This window comes from Archocentrus centrarchus, chromosome 16 (genome assembly GCF_007364275.1).
Source record: "Archocentrus centrarchus isolate MPI-CPG fArcCen1 chromosome 16, fArcCen1, whole genome shotgun sequence".
Lineage (NCBI taxonomy): Eukaryota > Metazoa > Chordata > Actinopteri > Cichliformes > Cichlidae > Archocentrus > Archocentrus centrarchus.
In genome coordinates, this window is record NC_044361.1 from 4,760,290 (window position 1) to 4,782,566 (window position 22,277).

Below are 22,277 nucleotides of genomic sequence, written 5' to 3' on the forward strand. Positions count from 1 at the left end.
TTGGGATGCAGGTAGAAGAGGGAAGAAAGTGTTTATAGAAGGAAAAGGGTGTGAAGGAGGCTTTAAATTATGCTGGTCTATTAATCATGAACAAGAAAAGGGAAAATGTTTTGAAGAATGAGAATAAATGGTTTAGGAAAAGAGAATCAAAGAACAAAGTAGCTGGGAGACGTTTTTGGAAAAATTAAGAGACATTTTCTGCAAAAAGAAAAAGAGAAAAAAATCTAGGTAAGAGGATGAACTAGGAGGACAAAAAACAGAAGGTGTTAAGAAGAGGTCTGATAAGGGGTGAATGTAACAGTATGGAGAGAATTAAACATCTAGTGGGAAAACAACATTCCATGTGGACTTTAAAAATGAGGGAAATGAGGCTGAACAGTTGGAAAAACCGCCCAGAAAAGGATGCACGTTTCCAAAAAGAAAGGGAAAGGGCAAGTGTAGTAGTGAAAAAAGTTCCAAGAGAAAGGAGGAGGGGATGTGTCTTGGGAGAAAGAAGAAGTGTGGAGCATGATTGCAAGAAGAAAGGAAGGATGGAAGAGGATGAATTTAGAGAGAACAGACACAAGGACAGGAAACCCAAAGAAGAGGAAGCTGCTAGGATGAAGATGCTTAATGAAAGTGCAGTGTATGGGATTTCTCAAGTGGGAGATTCAGTAGTCCTGGGAATGGTGGGTGTGTTAGTGGGAGGTGCACAGGTCAAAAGGTCATGCATCAGGTGTAGTAGGCTTCTTTGCTCAATGAAGGAGACTCAATGTACACAGTTCTTCAAGCTATACGTGTGCAGTAAATGTACTATTAGCTAGATGAGTTACTATAGATGATTAACTCATAACATGGAGTTGGATGTTTCCCCAGAGACTAATGTCAAAGTACTTCTTCAGGAATCATAAACCTAGTGGTAACACCTCCTGGGAAGGGCAGGACAGAAGGAGAAGGGAAGTGTAAAACATACTGGGTGGAAAATAATGGAAACATTTTTGGAAAGGTGCAGATGGAGAAAAGGAAATCAAGTGGAAAGTAAACATTATAAAGTAATGCCAGAGAATATCATAAGGATATCAACAGTAATGGACAAAAAGCAGGGGTATAGGGGATATGTGCATGGGGAAAGACTAGAAGTAGCAAAAAAGAAGAAAATATTTTTTACTGGAGAGGGAGACGGAGGGGGAAATAAATTACCAAAAACAGGGATTAGAAGAATAGAACAAAAGTGAGTGTCTGGAAGTATGGGAAGAGTTGATGGGTGTGATGAGTTTAAGATGAAAGGGAGTTAAAAGGTCTTTTAAGATAGAAAAAGTCGAGAAAGTTTTAAGAAACGGGAGGATGGAGAGGAGGGGGAAGCTTCTTGGGAAAATGAAGGAGGGAGGGAAGGGAGGAGGGATGAGGATGGGGGCGTATGGAAGAAGAGGAGGGGGGGCACCAACGATCCTCTTTTTTTCTCCTCCCCAGATGATGAGAAGGCTGCCGAGCGCACTGCACACCGCCGTGCGTTTGTTCCCTTCTCAGCCACAAAGTGCCCAAAGCACCGATCCGTTCCGAGCCAAGCCGAGCCACGGCGTGCGTTTGCTCCCCCAAAAGTAACCCCCGCCTCTACCACCGCCACCACCACCCCACCACCGCCGTCTCCGACCGCTGCTTTTTGGCAATGGAGCCGTAACCATCCGGGTGAACAGTGCCAAGCGAGTGAAATAGCGGAGCAGATACGCGGAGACAGCGGAGACCAAGCGGCTATGGAGGAGAAGCGCAGGGAGGCTGGAGTCTAGACCGCACGCAAATCAACAGATTCACTTGTCCGGATTACTTTTTGCAACCTCCGCTGAACTCTCTTATTATTAATATTAATACGCAAAGGATTCTCTCCTCTTTCGTCTGATCATCAAAGGCTATCATTCTACAGCAAGGATGCAGGAGAAGGAGGCGAGCTTTTGCACGGGATGCTGGAGACTAACGCTGCTGTCGTGTGTCCTGGCTCTGCACTTGATCCCGCTGTCTGTCCACGGTAAGAAACTGCCCTTCTGTATGCACTTTAATCATCCCCAAATTTTTTATTTCTTGATTATTTTTTTTTTTCTTGCTGCTGCAGCAAGTCCCCTCTGTGAATTCAGAGTACCTTAACACACTCCCACAAGGCAGCCAGAAAGGAGGTCAGTGAGGCTCTGATTGTAGGTTAGGCAACACTTCACACACAATTGATATTAATAGACTGCAGTTGGGTGGCATTATTGGCCATTTTCTAATCAATGCAATCTGAAATAAATCTTTTTTCTGAGGATGGGTCATCGAAAATATATGTTTAATAAATAAATACATTTTACTGACAGTAAAACAATTATCAACTGAATATCATGCTGTAGGATTTCCTATGTAGTTTCATAGGAATCTTTAAATTCAGTCACCGAAAGCTCATTATTGAACACGGGTCCCTGTGGGGATGTTACAGAGATGCCACGAGAAACAAAAAATGGCATAAATCTAAATCAGGTCAGGATAACCGCACGAGTCTACAATCTAAGTCCTTATGAATATATTATGGAGACACCAGAGGAGGCAACAACTGGGGCAATATGTGACACGGACATGCTGCAAGAAGGGACGTTAACACATCAGTTAAAATATTGCCGTGAGTCTGTGGAAGGGCTTATACGGGAATGACACAGAGGTATCCGACTCTATGTTCTCAGTGTTAAGTGTTGCAGGCACTGTAAGTCATTATGTAGCAGGTGAGGGTTAAAAAAAAACGTTTAACTCATTCCAACGTTAAAGGAATGCAGATACACCAACGTTTCAGACGTCAGTCACCGCCAGATCAGCTCACTAAATCATCACTTGGAGCTGCAGTCACACAATAAGCAGCTGCGGGAATATTATTGGAAGAATTTAGAGATTTGTGGCAGTGACAGCGTTCAGTCAACGCAGTAAACCGGCTCCCCGGAGGCTCACTGGCACTACAGCGACACAAAGGCGAGGATTAGGGCCGGAGGGGGCTGATGAATAATTCATAAAGGGATCCGAACGGACATTCTGATACACAGAGAGGAAGGGGAAAAAATGCATTAAAAAACCGACAAGAAAGCTCTCTCCCTCTCCTCTCTCTCCGTGTCTCTTTGTCTGAGAGTCATTGCGCACGGCCGAGCTGCATTACTGTCAGATTAATAATGCAGGAGTGTGCGCGAGATGAAATCAGTCTGGCGTTATAATCTAATATAATCTGGCTGATTCTTTTCATAACGCCAGCTGAAATTCATGGAGTGTGATTGTAAGGTTAAAGCCATGTATTTTTATTGTCTGCGTGTTTTATATTGAGCAAAATCCATAAATCTGTCTGGAGGCTTCCTCACGTTCAAGACCAGCTGAACGAAAAATAATGATTTAACCCTCTGACCAAATTATGTTATTTCATTCACCAGCCTTTGTTCCAGTTCCCCCCACTAATGTCATGGATGTAAGTAGGCTGTTTCCTCTGGATGCTTTATTATACTAAAATATGATGTTGAAACACCAAACCAGCTTAAAAAAAAGCTTGGCCATGCAGTGTAAAGCACAAATATATTAAACCATTTCTTTAGCCCATGGAAGAAGTTATATCAGAGGATTAATAACACTGCAAAGCCAGCAGATGGTTAACTTTCTATGAAGACTGGAACTCTGAAACCCCAACGTTTCCCTAAATGTTAAAAACATCCATCTACCTGCATCTCTAAAGCTCTTCATTTAACACTAACTGCAAGAACAACAACTGATGTGTAAAAAAAAAGAAAAGATAAAGGGTGGAAATTATTTGCTGGAACTATTTCTCATCTGGATGCTGTAACTCACTGGTGTCTTTGCTGGTTGCACATTTTTCAAAAATGTTAAACTATCACATTAAAATTGCACATTAATATTGCATCACAACTTAAGCTTAAATCTGTCTGGCAATATGAATCAGTTATTGTGTCGGTATCATAAAGAAATTGCCTCACAGCTATGCTACCAGCTTTTTTTAGAGTGTGTGTGTGTGTGTGTGGGGGGGGGGGGCGCTGCTTTGAGCTAAATGATGGTTAACACGTGTATTGTTTACCAAATTCACCATACTAGTTTAGCACTGGGTGCTAATGAGCAAAAACAGACTGTGATTCAACCTCTGGGGCCCAAAAATGTCAGTAAGAACATGCAATACCCCCAACAGCTGTTGGAATATTTCAGACTGGAACAAGTGGAAGCTGGACAATTCCTTCCATGTGGCTCAAACTGTGATTATTAGATGTTGCTTATCATCAGCTTGTCATCAGGTCAAGCTCAGGGTAGTGTGATGACCTTAAACTCAACTTGAGCACCAATAACCCATTCAGGACTGTTTTTTCCATGCCATAGCAGAGATTTGGTGTCAGCTCAAACTCAAATGGATGGATAGCAAAGAGGTCAGCTGATCTGGTGCAGACGACATAAAACAACCTTGAGCTAACGGTCCTCCTCCTCCTCCTCCATCCACACATACACACACATCATCATCATCATCACATCTTCTCGCTTCACCGGTGAAGTGAGGATGCGGCAGCTTTGCCCCACATCTGTGACTGATGCTCAGACGACCAAGGCCGACTGCGCTGACCTGGTGACAACCGACCAGAAAACCGTCACTCATTTCCTGTCGGCTTTTTCTCCAGTGGCCATTTGCAATCCTCCTCCCTCTGCGTGTTTAACACTGATATGCCGCCGTCTCTCACCTCGTCCCCTCCCCCATGATGGAGTAATTGTGTCCGCTGCTTGTTTCTGTACTGAAACTCGTGGATCTACGCAGCCTTTCCTCATCTTATCCTCTCCCTCCATCTTCCCCCTCCTCTCGCAGTGTCTCTTCTTTTTTGGCCTGCTGACACATATCTGCATGTTGACAGATTATCTTTGATGTGCACTGGGTTAATCTTCAAGCCAAATCCTCCCTCCATGACTCCACTAACCCAGTCCAGCCTTTTTATTGTAAGAAGCACTAGAATAAAAAAAACAAAAGCTAGCATCATGAAATTTACTCCATCTATAGCTCTGGTTATTGATGAACGATGGCTTTGTGCTCGCTCATCTGCCACCTTTTGGTCTCCATGGAAACCACACGCATCCACTGAGAACAGTGTGTTCATATCGCTGCCATAATGTGTGATCGCACTTTTGAATTTCATTAAGTTCAAAATGTTGGCTGGATTTTTGGCTCACGGGCACATTTCTTGCTTAAGTCTGGTTGTTCTTAGCTTACTGGCAATGCGCGCGTGTGTGTGTGTGTGTCCAAAGCCACTGTCAATGGGTGTAGTACATCACTGCCAGCTCTAAATTGTAGATGTTGTCATTATTTCTGCATAACGATTTCTTACTCTGCACAGTGTTTGAATTCCTGTGGATTACTGACTGTGGAAATATTAGTGTTTAAAATCAAATCAGAATGCCAGATAGAAGCAGTCTTCATCCCTTCATGCCACCCTGCAGATCATTTACAGTTAGTCTTGGTCTTTTTTTGTGTTTGTATGAGTTTGCATACACACTTCAGCCTAAATCAGAAAGTACAGAAAGTGATGTGACTTTAGACACTGCATCGTATTTTCTGTCTGCACCAGCATTTGATGCTTTAACTTCATCTAAACATGTAAAACACATGTAAAACAGCCAGGACTGATGACTGACAGTTTTTCAAAATGCTGCACTTGCATATAACGTGCCCAGTTTGGGCAGGAATTAGCAGCAACAAGCGGTCTTGTTAGCGAAGTGAAAGAAAATGGAAAGGCAGCAGCGATGTCCATTTTGTCTTCCTTGAATCAGAACAAAGAGTCTGTGATGTGACACTGAAGATTTCTTTTTTCAATGCAACATTTCCCATATTACTCTTCTTCTAATTCCTCTTTCAGCTGCTGCCTTTGTGAGCTTGCTACAGCTGATCATCTACCTCTATTCTATAGTTTATGCCCAATGCGCTTCCTGATGCACAAAAGAGATCCAGCTGCAGAGAAACTGATGAAATTAGACATTTTGTCAGAAAATCTCTTCTGAGAGTGGGTGTAAATTTTCCCAGTACTGCCGTCAATAATGTAGAGTTGCATTCCAAGTGTAAGAAATGTTGTATGTACACAGTTATACATATGATGTCTTATACATAAGGCGTCATCCTCCCATGTGATTTTTTTTCTATTAGTCTTACAAAACAAATTTGTCAAACAAGTAATCACAATAGCAGCTACGCTTTGTTTGCAGTGCTGAAGCTGAACCGCTGCAAAAAAGATGAAGTCTTTTCTCCCTGAGGGACTTGGAGGGACAATAGAGTTTCTGCTCCAAACAGGGATCAGGGCTATTGTGTGCCTCATCCTAGATAAATCTGTTTGTTGGGAAACCTATATGATCCTAATCTTATTTGAAACATCCTCACACCTGGATCCACCTGTAGGTGGCCACAGGCTTGACCTGACCAGCTGCCAGCCGGCCTCTGTCTGCATTGCTGTGCTGTGTGTGTGTGTGTGTGTGTGCGCGCGTGTGTGTGATTGCTCTAAAGTAACAATGCCACATGAAAAAGGGCAGAAAGTTTCAAATGTGTGTCACATGTTGCAGGCAAAATTGTGCCAGAATTAAGCTTGTTGTGATACACCTTGAAACAAGCATAATTTGTTAGGCAGGAAAAATTGAATGAAATTAAATGTCATAGATTTTGCTAATTGAGGTCACATGTGAATAATGCCCCTATAAGCAGACACCGAGCCAGATGGTGCAGCAAGCTCTTAAAATAGAGCACAAAAAAAAATCTGTTGAGCTGTTTCATGTGAACTTCCTCTGAGTGTTTCTAGTACACACGATAGAGATCTAAAATTACAAATTGATTTGGAAACTCCATTGTGTGTCAGTGTAAGGCTAGTTTGTCCCATATTTCTAGAGGTTTCTGGTGTTAATTTAATATGGAGATAAATGCCAAGTGATATACCAGCGTTCCTGCTCGCTCTAATCACATTTATTCATTGACGGTGGTTTAAATGGTTTCACTGGTTGGAGTGTGATTGAACTTGCACATTTAATGCATCAGCTCCACACATTTCCTCCAGTGATTTAGTTTGTTCTTGCTGACAGAATCACCAAAGTGGCAGTGGAGTTATTTTTGCTTCACTTATTGAGACGCCCGGTCTCAGCGCTGTCGCATTTGAATAAACCGCCCGCCTACACTTGGAACAGCTGTTCCTCTGCGTCACTCATATTGTTGTCTCAAACATTCGCTCCAGACAAAGCACTCAGAAAGTGAGTCCACAAGTGCTGCAGAACTGACAGAGTCCACCTACACTCGCCGTTCCGTGTTCCACACCTGTGAATTACAACCCACATCTGACATTTCATCAGCGTTACAAGCTGGTGGTGCTTATTGATGTCTGTTTCTTCAGTGTAATGTTTAATTGTATCAGGACAGGTATGCAGCATAAATCATCTGTGTTTATTGCTATAGCGCTGCACTGTTTCGTTACTGCTGATCTACTGTAAAGAACATCAGTGAGATGGATACATCTGATTGGTTCGTGCAAAATAAGCCCAAGGCGATATTGGTAATATGGCATCGGTGATGTTAAATATAATTAATAGTAGCCTGACAAACAGCTAAAATCTGCTAAAACTCACTCGTGTCAAAAACGTGTCTCTGTATCCTTGATTTTTTTTTTCTTTCCTTTTCTGTCGTCATCCTTGTAGCGCCCAGGTGTGTTTTTTGCTGCAGCTCTGACTCACAGGTGTGATTGGTGCTCATGACTGTCCTTGGCAGTGATCCTCCACAGGTTTTTTTTTTCTTTGCTATAGAGAAAGTCATAAAAATCCTTGACAAACTTTCATGAGCAGTTTGACAGTCACGGGGTGCTTCTCTCCTCCCCTCCTCAAAGTCAAAATGTTACAGGATGCGCGCTTTTTTTTTTTTTTTTGGAGGCGCTGAGTTGGCGTTCTCAAACTCTACATACCCTTGAACATTAATTTACATGTCTCTGTCTTTATGCAGGTACTGTGTGTGTGTGTGTGTGTGAGACACAAAAGGTGAAAACGCATGAAAGATGAATCAGAGCATGTTTTTTTTTTGTTTGCGTGTAGGCTTGCACTTGTCTCTTTGTGTTACCCGTACTACAGTGTAGCAGCTTTCTACTGTCTATCTGCCTTAAGATGTGTTTGTTTTTAATGTGTTATGTAGGTGCTAGACTGCCTGTCTGAGAGTGTGTCCTTGGTGATGCGAGTCATTGAGTTCATGCTCGTGCATAAGCTCTCCTCTCCTTGGCTGGCTGTGCACGTTCCCGCCTCTACTGCAGGCTGTCATATTAACATTCAGTCCACCCATCACACCCCACTGTGAGCATATACACAGACACACACACACCTGTCGTGGCAACCAACCAGGTTCCGGAAAAGACATAATTATACAGCTGGACTCATTTAGTTTACCCAGTGATTCTTTTTTCTTCTTTATTATGTGATGTTTGCTTCACAGTTCTTCACACACACAAAAAGCTAAACACTCACTTCTCATTATGTCAGATTTGCATGACCGAGTAAAATAAACTGGAGTGTCACACAAGGCAGGGAATTAGTCTTTAACTCAACAGTCAAGTATATAAAGTGATTGGCTATTGAATCAACTGAATTAGTTTTAACTAAACTGATTTGAGAGCAGCCCATCAGGCCAACTGTCGTGGTCACAGGGAGAAAACATTTTAAATCCAGTACAGCTGACAGTGATGAGCACAAAATCAGCAGCATCAGAGCCGTTTGTTATACAAAGAAAAGGTGTTTCAACAGATGTCCAAATAAGTGCAGGAACTGTTGATGTAAGTACAGTACATCATTGAGATGGCTACATCTGATTGGTTAACGCAAAATAAGCCCAAGTGAAAAGCCTTCTGTAATAACTATGAAGGGAAGTAGGGTGGGATGGATGGATGGATGGATGGAGCAAAACCTTTTCTACAAGCTGTTGAACCCAGATCCAATTTAACTCCTAAAGCTATACGTTTAAACGTTTTCCTAACTGTCCAAAACCTTTAAATGGAGTTCTTGTTGTGATTGGACCATTGAAAGCAAAATCTGTTTGAACTTTGAAGTTTGTATCCTTCCCTTGTCTCTTTCCTCCGTGTCAGTGATTTCATGTGATCTTTGCTTAAGTTAGCCTTAATTTTATCTGGACGCTAGTGCATGGCTCTATATGTTTTTGGTCGATCTAGTGAACATAATATGTGCACTGCTATTTGGCCTGAAATTTCTACAAGTGTAGTAAAACAAAGGCATTTACAGGAGTGTTCTGGCCATTTTCTCTCTTGTTTTTAACCATGAGATACAAACTAACACTTGACCCCAAACTATAAAGAAATTTGTTGATGTCACACGCCAAAGGGTGTAGGTGAGTGAGATAGAGGGAGTGAGCTGGTTGTAGTGGGTGCTCAACTTGATCTGGCTGCAGTGTTTTTAATGACATTTCTGTTGTCTTCATGTCTGTGTCTGGGGAGGCTGCGTTGCTGCCAGTGTTTGACTCCAACCATTTTCCAATACTAGTGATGGGGACAATATCCAATTACTCTGTGTACAATGGTACCAATTACTAGTAGACTGAAATCATCCATTCATTGTTCAAGGCACTTAAATTCAGCTGCCTGGACTGATGTAGCAGATATGCATAAACATTTGGCATTCAAATTTCAGCTGAGGGTGTCGAGCGTGCTGTTGCGCTCTCGTAAACCCGTGACTGTTGCAACAGAGGAGGAAAGGCAAGCTGTGTAACTTTCAAAGCACGCATGCAGCGTCCACTTGTACAAAATTACAACTGTCGCTGAAATGGAAAGAGGTGGAAGAAAAGCAAATGTGCGCACGTACACACACACATTTTTTTTCAACCTCACAGCTCAACCTTCGCAGACAAACATCATTTTATTTGGTGTGTGCCTGTGGCTGTTTGTTTGTCCATGTGCATGCTACTGTATGTTTTATGTGTACGGATGCAGTTCTTGGGTTTGGAGCACCGCATCTACCCTAGAGAGGCTGAGAGTGTATCCATGGCAACACATCCTTCCTCCATCCTGCCACCTGTGGAATCAGAAATGAAAGGATTTATGTGATGGAAGGAAAAAAGGCAGAGGCAGAGTGATAAAGAGAAAACTGCGTGTAAAAAGAAAGAGAAGATTAACAGTTGGTGAAAAGAGAAAGAAAAGGAAGGTGAAGAAGGAATGGATGACATGATAAATGATATTTATGATGTAAGATGTGGGGAGATGAGGAATATGTGAGGAGATGGCAGGTCGGAGAGAACAGGAAAGGAAACAGATGAATGACATTAGGAGTGAGTGAGGAAAAACAGTAGCAGAATGCAGACCACTGCTTATCCGTTTTTATATTGAATTTAATGAGCAGCACAAGAAAAGAAGCCGTGTGTCCTATTCATTAGAATGAGTGTGGGAATGGTTTAAGAGGTCGTGTGGTTCAGGTATGTGAAGCTGAGATCAGTGAGAATGAGCTAAAGAGGCTCTCATGTGCGCTGTTTCATCACCGTTCACTGGGCTTCATCGGTCTTGTCTGTGGTCGCCTCCGTTCAAGCCTCATCTCACTTGAAAATACTGAAGTCCCTTCTTTTAATAACCAGGCGAATAACTAGGAAAACATTCTGGGGAGAGATTCTGGTTCTATCATGGTTACATGACCAAATTGGGGGTGACCTTGCTGTGTTTTTAATAGACCTTTATTTATAGTAAAGATATTGTCCTGAATGGTGTAATAATTTGTGTTTGGAATCAGTGTGATGATGATGATGATGATACTTTATTGATCCCACAATGGGGAAATTACAGTTCACAGAACACCCATCCAAGAAGACAAACAGAACAAACATGGGGAGATAGGTGAACTGTGGCCATGCTGCCCCCCTTCTGGAGGCGCTGCCGTTAAAAAGACAGAAACAACAGTGAAAACATATAGGGATGAATGAGGAAAAAAATCATCTCATACTTTGTATACACACACACATACACAGTATAAGGTTACAAAAACCTCTGTGATAGAGCAGAAACATTTAGCATGGGAGCACTAGGGTGGGGGTGGGGGGATGGAAAGGGGAGCCAGCGGAGGTGAGGAGAGGGTCGGGCTACTGTGGGGCTGACTCAAACTCACTCCTCAGCTAACAGTTCTGATAAGATGTAGAGTTCATCAGCAGTTAGGTCAGGGAGATCAGTCCAACACAGGTCAGAAGAAGACAGGACAGCGGGGGGGGGGACGTAGAGCATCTGTTTACAGCTGTTTCTGTTATCGTTTTTTCTGTTATTCCACAGCCCTATGGTTCTCATGCTTTTTACAATAATGTACCTCTGAATATTTTTTTAGTATATCACACAAAGTATACGTAGAGGGGGAAAGAATCTCCTTTAACAGGGACATGATATACACACAGTTTTGCACAGATATGTTACATTACGTTACACAACAAGTGTGTAATGAACATGATGATTACGTAGAGAAGTTTTGCTGTAATTGTTGTTTCTGCACGTTTGTGCTGTCCACTTTTGGATTAGAGTCAGGCTCGAACATTTACAGATGGATATGAGAAGTTGCCATTTCCAATCAAGACCATTTTTTTTTTCATTTAATACGTTTACAGTTTTTTTCACAAGCACTGAGATCTGTTTGAGGGAGTCAGGAGAGGGGCAGCCAACCATAAACAGAATGAACCTTTTGAACGAGGAGCTTAAAGGGAATGAGCTTTGCTCCTTTCAGAGCCTAGATGAAGTCTGATAACCTGATAGTCATACAACTCTTAGCTACCTATGATTACCTTAACAAAGTCCTAGAATGAGTGCAGGCGGTCCCCTCAAAGTACCCCTAGGGGTAATAATATCCCCATTTGTTCAACATTGCTACACTGTAAACCCAGATTTTGATTCCACTTAAACATATTGAGTTCATATTACTTAAAATTGCTTAGAATGTGAACATTACTTGTTAATGTTGAGTAGACTATACTTTTTGATGGTCTATCTTATTGTAATATATGTTTGAGTTCAAACAACTTAATATCATCAAGTTTTGCACCTGCTAAAAATCTAGTTTATACCAGTTTTAACAGACTGGATTACTGCACAGCTGCATGGTGGCATGATAGTTAGCAGTGATACCTCACGGGTAGAATGCCATCTAGAAGGTCTGGGTTCAATTCCAGCTTGGCCTCTCGCTGTTTGGAATAGTAGACATTTGGTGTTTTTGTTGACAACGCTCTCTCATATAGTTTTTTATTGATCCATGGACAAATGTTATTTATAAATGTTAATGTACCAGCATTCAGCAGGGCTGAGTTTTATCATGTTTGTTTACCAAATTTAAACAGACACAGTTCAACACTGTAAAAAATATTTGTGTTGCTGGGCAGCATGGTGGTGTGGTGGTTAGCGCTGCTGCCTCACAGCTAGAATAGCTATCTGATAGTCTGGGTTCAATTCCACCTTAGTCTGGGACTCTTGCTGTGTGGAGTTTGTATGTTCTCCCTGTGTCTGTGTGGGTTTCCTCCCACAATCTGAAGACATGCAGTTATTGGGGTTAGGTTAATTGGTCTCTCTAAGTTGCCAACAGGTGTGAATGGTTGTCTGTGTCAGCCCTGCAACAGGCTGGTGACCTGTACGGGGTGTACCCTGCATCTTACTGCCTTGTCAGCTGGGATAGGCTCCAGCCCCCACCACCCCCACACAACCATGAAAAGGATAGGGGAATTGATTGATCAAAAGACATTTTATTTTTTCATGAACTATAAAAGATAAGTTTGGTCAATTAGAACATACAATTTAGTTCAACTGGAAATGGAGTAGTGCTTACTTAACAGGCTGAGTTAAATGAACTGTTTCATTACTTAAAAAATTTAAGGCAACGAGTTACCTTAGTTTTTAAAGTAGATTCAACTTATCCAGGTTTACAGTGTATTTCCACTAACACCATGTGATGCACATGTAATTAGTGCATTTTTAAAGAGGAGCTGCAGAATGTACATGAAGTATTTTCCTGACCATTTCAGAATTGCACTTTTTCAACTAGATCAAATCAGAGTGACACTGACTGTATCTTCATGTTCAGTGTGGCCACATCGCACACATGATTAGATGCACATAATTATCCATGCAAATACTACAATTTGCTATTTTTCTTAAACAATATGTGACTGCAGGAAATATGTTGCCTGTTTTCTAGTTTTAACTTACACCTTCAAACTCTGATGTGTTGTTTGTTTCCACTATTTGAGGACGTGCTCCTCACTTTTAACCTCCTAAGACCCTGAGTCCACATATGAGGACATTACATTTTGGCTTTGCTGCACCTTATACTTCATTCTGCTCAGTATTTTTTATATAATGTGAAGCCATGTTGACTTTGTTGTGTTATACTGTAAAATAAACCCATTGTCCCCATCTGAGGACTTTTTTTAAATGTAACAACCATGTAACAAAATCAAAGAAGAAGCTTTATCTACATTTCAGGTCCATCTACTCACAGATATCTGGGAGAAATTAAAAATGCATCACAAACAGGAGCTCAGGTCTTTGCATATTAATTTTAAAAAATTGCTCAGACTGATACTTAAGCTGCAACACGTGAGGCTTACTGTAATACAATATTACACATTGTTTAAACAGGAGCTTGCAAGCTCTTCTTTGTCATCTGTCCAGTGTCCAACCTTTCCCCTTCTCGGTCCAGTCTGGGTCACCAAAGTGGCTGGCGGGCCCTAACTGTCACTATCAATCACTTTCATCTTTACAGTCTGTCAAGGCCAATCGGAGACCCCTAGGTCTGTGGGTGGTTTAGTGGCTTCTCCCCTCCAAATTGATCTAGGTTAAACAAAGGGCGAAGCCTGAGGGTTGGCGGCACGCCAGCACAGGCTAACAGCACTTGGCCTTAAGGCGCCATCACCCCCAAATAATCAGTCTGATACAGACACACACACACACACACACACACACACACACACACACACACACACACACACACACACACAAAAAAAAGCTAAACTCTCTCTTCTCATTATGACCATCCACACCCTTCACTGGAGGAGCTGGAAGCCACCCCAATTACCAGCAGGTTATGCTGGCAGAGAGACAGCACACACACACACATACACACTCAAATTCACAAACATAAACAAATTCACAGACATGAAGCATTAGGCATCTTCTTACATAATGCTGTTCATTTTGGCTCATGTAAGTGGGAGGGAAACAAACAAAGGCTCTTTTATTTTGGACGTTTCTTCTCATTTGGGCCTCGACCGTTGTGTCAGACACCGACTGAGTCTGAAATGCTGAACTGATGCTTTCTGAGTGGGTTCAACCCTGAACCTGGCAGCTCAGGTCTAGCCAGTTTTGTGGCATTACTCAGGTAGAAGACAGTTCAGCTGAGTTCTATTTTTTTTTAATGTAAGCCTTACTGCATCATACAGGAAACAGACTGATTCCTTTTGAGGAGGGGCACAAAAGGGCGACAAAAATATATTCTGTTCATTGTTGGTTTCGCTAAACTCAGACTTTTGAAGACTCGTTTCCAAATCAGGCTCTGGAAAGAAAGAAATAATCCCCATGTTACCAACTCACGTAGTCTCAGTTTCAATTTAAGAATAAGATGAAACAATTTGTAGCTAAATACCAAAGTTCAGCTGTCTGCAGGACTTTGGGGCAGCTGTGGGTCAGGCGCTAGAGTCGGGAGGTCGGTGGATCCTCCTGTAAGATAGGATCCTCCTATCTGTGTGTTGCAGTATCATTGGGCAAGATACTGATCCCCAAGTTGGCCTCAATGCATTCATCTGAATGTGTGTGTGTGTGTGTGTGTGTGTGTGTGTGTGTGTGTGTGTGTGTGTGTGTGTGTGTGTGTGTGTGTGAGTGTGTGTGTGTGTGTGTGAGAGAGAGAGAGAGAACATTAGATAGAAATGTTTAGGTATATTTAAAGGACTGTATGTGTGCGTAATTGGGTGAATGAGAATTTAGTAGAAATCGCTTTGAGTGCTAAAAATTGAGTCAAAAGGCGTTGTACAAGCATCCGTCCGTTTAGAAGTGTGCGTCACTGATAAAATAATGCTGTAAAACAACAACTTTTTTTCAAAAACAGACGTTTAGAGAATTATTGATTTATTTATTTTCACGTAGCTGTTCTGAAGCTTTCTACATTCCACTTATTTTGCAGACCTTATTTTTTTTTACCCATTAAAATGTCAACAATGAATTATTTCATGGTGAGATCCATTGTTGCTGTTCATTGGTGAATCATAGTGAGACCTGACTCAACACCATTCATATTTACTGACACATACATAGACTGGGTTATCACAGCCCACAGGTGAGCAGCTCTGTACGCATCATTCACATAAACTTTGGGCCTTTTGCTGCAGCATATCAGTTTCCTCTTATGTGCTGGAAATATGATCATAAATATCAACATGCTCATGTATGGGTTATAGACAAGGCAACTGTTGGATAAATTCAAAAACTTATCAAAGACCAGGCTTCACACGATCAGTCTCTGGCAAAGATCTTTAATTTTCTTGCAAGAAAATAAGGAGCAAATAACATCAGCATATACTCTCCGAACAGCTTTCTCAGCACCATTTTATACATAAGATGTAGATTTTATACATACACATGGTAAAAACAGGAAGTAGCATAGACGAAAGAGGAAGTAACAGAAACGCTTTGGCATTCGCAAGGTTCCGCTTGCATTCGCACAGCTTCAACCAGTTTCGTCTTCAACAGGAAACAGTCATATGGCCTGCTGCTGTAGCTAAAGTAAAATATATGATGTTAACATAACCTTTCACTTGTGTCAACTTCTCGGTAACAAAGTGCACAAATATGAAACTCTAGTTATTTTAAAAGAGACACACTCTGTGCAAAAGGTCCCTGAAGAGGTTTCCTCTCCATGTAGGCATCTCTGTTCATCACTAATACAGTCATTAAAATAAATAATATATATATATATATATATATATATATATATATATATATATATATATATATATATATATATATATATATATATATATATATATATATATATATATATATATATATATATATATATATATATAAGCATAATTATTATAAAGAATGGTTATCATACTAGCACAGAGCTTATTTTTCCAACAGCAACAAATCATATCCTGATTATACCATTTATTAATTTCTTCTTGTGTATATTGTCCTCATTAAAAATACTAAAATACTTTGGATGACTTATGGCACCTTTTAATAACACATATTTGTCCTGTATGGACTGTGAATTTTCTACATTAACTGCAGCCCATCAGAACAACATGCTGTGTGCGGCTGTCATACAGAACTTACTTTCTCAAACTGTCACAGAGCTGCCACGCAGCTCCTTAACCAGCCGTCTGTCAAACAGTTCCTCCTCGTTCATCCAATTAAGCTAATGAGCCACTGAAAAAGAAACAATTGCACTTAATTGGAGCTCGGTCCACAGATGCACAGTGAGGATTCTGGCACATTGACACTACTGTGGTCTCAAATAGCAGACTGCGTGAGTTCTGTCTGCAGAAGCTAATGCGTGTAAACAAGTTTGAGTGTGTTAACTTGTATATCCATCCTTCTGTACTCAGCACAGATTAGATGGAATGTGGTCTCAAAGGTACTGGAACAGGTCTTCAAGTAGTTTTAAAGCAGCGATATTTTCACTCTCCTTTGGAGTGTTTTTTTTTTCTGCCATTGTAATTGATACAGCAAGAGAAACTTTGTGACAGAGCCTTGTTAATCTTTTAATTACTGAAGGCGGGTTACACAACATTGCATACATTAAGACATGAAAAATACACTGAATGATACAAAGTTAGTCTGCAAAATGCATCAACTGTCAGTAGAGAGAGCACACATTCACATGTTGATTTTCAAGCTTCATTCGTTCTTTGAATTCCAGCCAGTGATCTACTACAAACCAGACTTCTACTTCAGTTCATCAAATGACATGCTCCAAATTCAGAGATTTTACCCAAAATGAAACTGACATGACGCCACCCTCAGCTCTGGTACTTTTTTGCTCCACCTATCCTCCATCTTTATCCAAAATGTGACTTTTCTGGCTCGTAAACAGCTGCCAAGAATGAAGCAATTGCAAAATTCAGTTTATATAATGTCCTGTCATTACTCATATCCCATAACAAAATTATGCCAGTGATATTTTGCAGCAAGGTAGCAAGTCATTAGGGATGTTTGTCCTAAAGGCTTGGCCATGCCTGTCATGACTCCTCGCAATTACTGTCACTGAAAGCCTACAACAAACCACCCTGATAATTCAAACTGTTTTTAGAGACTTGAATACTCTTGTTTATGTACTGTACACATCATAATGTAGAGCATCAATTGCACGTTTGTTCATATTTTCCAACTGTACAACTGATGCTCTCAGTTGAACAGTGAAATATTAAATGTGGAACTAGAAACCAAAGTGTTTACTTGCCAACTGTTCAGATAAGTCAGTCTGTACAATGGATGAAATTTTATAGTCGCCTCAAGATGCTTTGCATTATAAGGTAAAGACCCTGCAATAGTACAGAGAAAACCCTCCAAATTTGATGACCTTCTATGAGCAAGCACTTGGAGAGCGTGGGAAGGAAAAACTCCCTTTGAACAGGAAGAAACCTCCAGCAGAACCAGGCTCATGAAAAAGCAGCCATCTGCTGGGACTGGCTGGGGCTGAGGGGAGAGAGACAGGACAAAAGACACACTGTGGAAGAGAGCCAGAGCTTAATAAGGAATGATTAAATGCAGAGTGGGGTATAAACGCATAGAGAGTGAAAAGAGGTGAGTGAAGAAGAAACAGCTGGTTCCACAGAAGAGGGGCCTGAAAGCTGAAGGCTCTGCCTCCCATTCTACTCTTAAGTATCCTAGGAACCACAGGTAAGCCAGCAGTCTGAGAGTGAAGTGCTCAATTGGTGTGATATGGTCCTATGAGGTCTTTAAAATAAGATAGGGCCTGATTATTCAAGACCATGTATGTGAGGAAAATTATTTTAAATTAAATTCTGCATTTAACAGGAAGCCAGTGAAGAGGAGCCGATATGGGAGGAGCTGAAGACTTTTCACTGGTGACTTAAGACCCCAAGATACTTAGACTCCTCCACTTGGGGCAGTGACTCATTCCTGACCCAGAGTGGGTATTCCACCCTTTTCCCGCTGAGGACCATGGCCTCGGACTTAGAGGTGCTAATTCGATTTGAGGGAAGACAGGAGTGGGAGATTGACAGATGGATTGGGGCCATGGCTGCACTGATGTCGATGCTGCACCGGTCTGTCTTGGTAAAGAGAGAGTTGAGCGTAAAAGCGAAGCTTTACCAGTCCATCTACGCCCCTACTCTCACCTGTAGTCATAAGCTTTGGGTAGTGATCAAAGGAACAAGATCATGGCGGAAATGAGCTTCCTCCGAAGTGTGGCTGGCCTCTCCCTCAGAGATAGAGTGAGGAGTGCAGTAATTTGGGAGGGCCCAGGGTAGTGCTGCTACTAATCCACATTGACTACGATACCTCCTGGGGGCCTCTTTGGTGAGGTGTTCCAGGAGGAACGGGGAGGCGCCCCAGAAGGCCCTGGGGCACACCCAGGACATGGGTTTCTATGCTTGGGCTGCTGCCCCTGTGACCCGACCTGGGATAAGTGGAAGAAAATGGGTGGATGGATGGGTGGATGTTTTTCAGGGAATTTTTAGGACAACCTGATAGTAATGAATTGAATAGTCCAGGCTAGAACTAGTTTTTCAGCATCACTCTGCAGCAGGATGTTTCTAATTTTACAGACATTGCAAAAATGCAAGAAAGCAGTTCTAATATGTGCATTGAAGGACATATCCTGGTCAAAAATGACTCCCAAGATTCCTCACAGTGTTACTGGAGGCAAAGGTAATGCTATCAAAACTAAGTATCTGGAGCACATTTCTAAGACTTTTAGGGCTGAGTACATTAGCCTCAGTTTTATCTGAATTTAGAAGCAGGAAATTAGAGGACATCCAGGCCTTTATGTCTTTAAGATATTCCTGCAGTTTAACTAATTAGTGTGTGTCATCTGGCTTCATGGATAGACAAAGCTGGGTATCATCTGCACAGCAATGAAATGTATGTTTTCTGGGAATATGGCTGATCATATTTAAGATTGAACCTACCTAATGGTAGGACGTCTGAGCAGAGGAATGAGGTCTAATAGACATGTTGGTGGTTTGGAGGAAGTAACTCTTGAAGTTAACTCAGAAAGCTCAATTGGAGGGAAGAAGATGGATGGATGGACCATCTGTGAGATGGTTATGAATAATGTTTTTCTCTAATGGTTAAAATTTTTATTTGGGAAGAAAATCATGAAGTCATTACTAGTTAAGGTTGTATGCAGTGAGGATGTAACACTGTTGATGAGATAACTGACCTCTGTGGGAGTGGAGTTTAGGAGTGTAGCTGCTCTGTGTTGGCGTGTGATATTGTTGATAATAGATCCTTAAACTTAGTTACAGCACTTTTAGAAAGACAGCTACTGTAATGAAATTTACTCCCCATTACCGTATAATCCATTATTGTAAATTTAAAGGTAATTAAGAAAATATTAGTCAAAAAAGGGGCTTTCAGGGAATACTGTTAAATGTTCAGTTTCTATGACATACATTGGAACAAGATCTAGAGCGTGATTAAAGTGGTGGGTGGGCTCATTTACATTTTGAGAGAAGCCAGTTGAGTCCCACAAAGCATATTAAAAAAAATCTGAATAAGTCTCTAGATCACACAGACCCTGATAACTGATTGTAGTATTTTAATGTTTTGGAGACTTACTGCAAGCCTGTGTGCAAGTTGCAGGGTTCCAGTTGCAGATGCTTGCAACAGAGCGATATAGCATGCACAAACCACCAGCCTTTAAGCATTGCTGTTTGAACCAGAAGCATACTGTAATATTATTCAGCTGAAGCAGTGTTAGATTTGAGGTGACTGACAGTTGACAGTATAGAGTGTGTAGGAAATCTTTGCAGTGTGTTTTCTTTTCCTTGGCTACTGACAGAGTAAACCTCCAAGAGTATTTTTTTAATAGAGCATGAAAGTTTAGCCCCCCGTCACTCTAACTTTGCCTTTTTCACCATCTCGCTTCATCCCTCACCCTGTCACCTCCTCCCTCAGTTGTTCTGTCTGCCTTTTTTTCCTTTCTGTCACTTTGTTACTTCTCTCCTTCCCTTGTCATCATCTCTCACCATCATCCTGCTGTCGTTATCTTCGCCTGTGCTGCAGCCCTTACTGTCTACTTTTCAGCCTGTACGGTTTGTATTCATGAGCTTTCTTGCAGCAGCAACAGGAGGAGTTGGTTATGTTGAATACTTACTGTCTGGGACATTGCACTCATGTCGACAAAATGTCACACAATGTATGTATGTATTCCCATCAGCTGTGTGTTGAAAAAGAGCACAAGATAAGGCAATCAAACAAAATGGATTGTGTTCATGCATGCATCGGAGAGAGGTGGACATTTATGGTCTTAAATCCTAATTTCCTAGTGAGCATCAAGTATTAAGCGTGTAAAATGCTTTTGTGTAGTTATTGTGAACCGCAATTTTTTTAATGTGTGTGAGAGAGTAATAGAGAGATTGTGGTTTTGGCATATTATCCCCTGGCTGCTCGGCTGATGTGTTGAACAGCAGTCGATTGAGGGACTGCTGGAAGGATTAGCCTCAGAATGACCCTGGCTTCAAAGATGCAGTTGATGTTGCAGCGCCAGAAAAGAAACCTTGAATAAACTGAAGGTTTCCACCTGTCAAATACCGTGTGGCTGATGTGACAGCCTATTGGCTAATGGTGACAGGACAGCTCGGAAGAAACCCCAACTACTAATACAACTAATTCATTTGTATTGGTTTATTTTGGTGTATTGCATTATTTCTTTGAAGGTGTGTGATATCCTGCATGAATATGATCTTATTTAGCAGAATGATAAGCAGTGACTGATGGTGATTCTGAGGGAATATTTGCAGGTATTCACGATCGCACACTGAGCACACTGAACTTACACACAACAGGCAGCAATCTCATAATATTACAGCTTCAACCTTGAAGTGACCAAATGGGGGTCATTTATGACCCCAGCTGTCTGCTTATAAGTACTGATGTGACATCTTTAATCCTAAACCGTGGATTTATCAGTCTACTTCTACAACCTTTTAAATTTATCATGTATATATTTATTTATCTACATACTAAGCCCTTATTTTATCATTGTTTGTCCTTTTTAGTAATTATTCCGTAATTAAGCATGCCATCTACACATTTGCAATTTTCAGATATTTCAGTAATTAAATATTTTCAGTGTTTCTGCACAAAATATTTTAAATGTGTCACCTTTCCAAGCCAGAAGTTTGTTTAGTTTTTTGACGAAGCATTGAAGTAACAATGAACAGCAATAATGTTGCTCGTCCTCTCACTCGAAATGTGTCCTACACTGATGTGGATTAGGCATGCTGTATTCATTTAGTAACCTGAGTTCACAGTCCCTTACAATATAAAGTGCCTTGAGGCCACTGATGTTGTGATTTGGTGCGATATAAATTGAATTGAATCAAATGACCGTTATTTGGTGCCAAAATTTAGGAAGAGAAAGTGAGATTTTGACCATTTTTCACATTTGATCTGATACCTGAATCTGACGCTAATCTTGGGTGTCCACCTTGAAACTGTGGTGGATATGCAAGATGTCTGTGGAGCCTATATTATATAAATGATTGGACTGATGTGGATGTAAACAGTAGCTTGGCCAGTTGGCGGAGACATACAGCTGAGAGGCAGTAGTTGCAGCTGTTCCAAGATCTTCGTCATCCGATGGATTAACTGGAAAAAAAAAAATCTTAGCATTTTTTAAAATGTTTATTAAATTATTTTGAAATGTCCTGTATACCACTAACTTAAGTTGGATGAGTAAGCAGAGCTGGTTTTATGGTTGTTTTTCTGCACTTGTAAAGTGACACCAGTATTAGATTGTAGCTTGTGACTATCTGAGGGTGTGTGTGTGTTTATTTTTTTTAGTCAGACATCACGTCATAGTCATAAAACTTTGGTGGAGGTCATGATATTTAATGAACTTCTCACTGTGTAAATGGAGACACGCTGAGATTAAAATCTCCATGGCCTCACCATCTGAGATTAACAACAGTCAGCAAAGATCCTCACAGATTGGAGGAGGCTGTTAACCAAAGCTCCTTACAGGACCAAGAGTGCATTTATTCACTGTGTGGCGATCGTGGTGGAAAAAAGGACCCTCAGCCTCAGTGACATGAATTTGTGCCT

General features: G+C 41.2%; 1 protein-coding gene across 8 annotated transcripts in view; it reads left to right on the forward strand.

Annotated features, from left to right (window-relative positions):
• Nucleotides 1–1,463: 1,463 nt before the first annotated feature.
• cspg5a (chondroitin sulfate proteoglycan 5a) overlaps nt 1,464–22,277 on the forward strand; it is a 63,427-nt gene continuing 42,613 nt past the window's right edge. For all 8 annotated transcript variants that reach the window (XM_030749882.1, XM_030749885.1, XM_030749887.1 and 5 more), the window contains exon 1: nt 1,464–1,999. In XM_030749882.1, the coding sequence (XP_030605742.1) occupies nt 1,903–1,999 (97 nt within the window). In that variant the 5' untranslated portion in view covers nt 1,464–1,902. The remainder of the gene's footprint in view (nt 2,000–22,277) is intronic.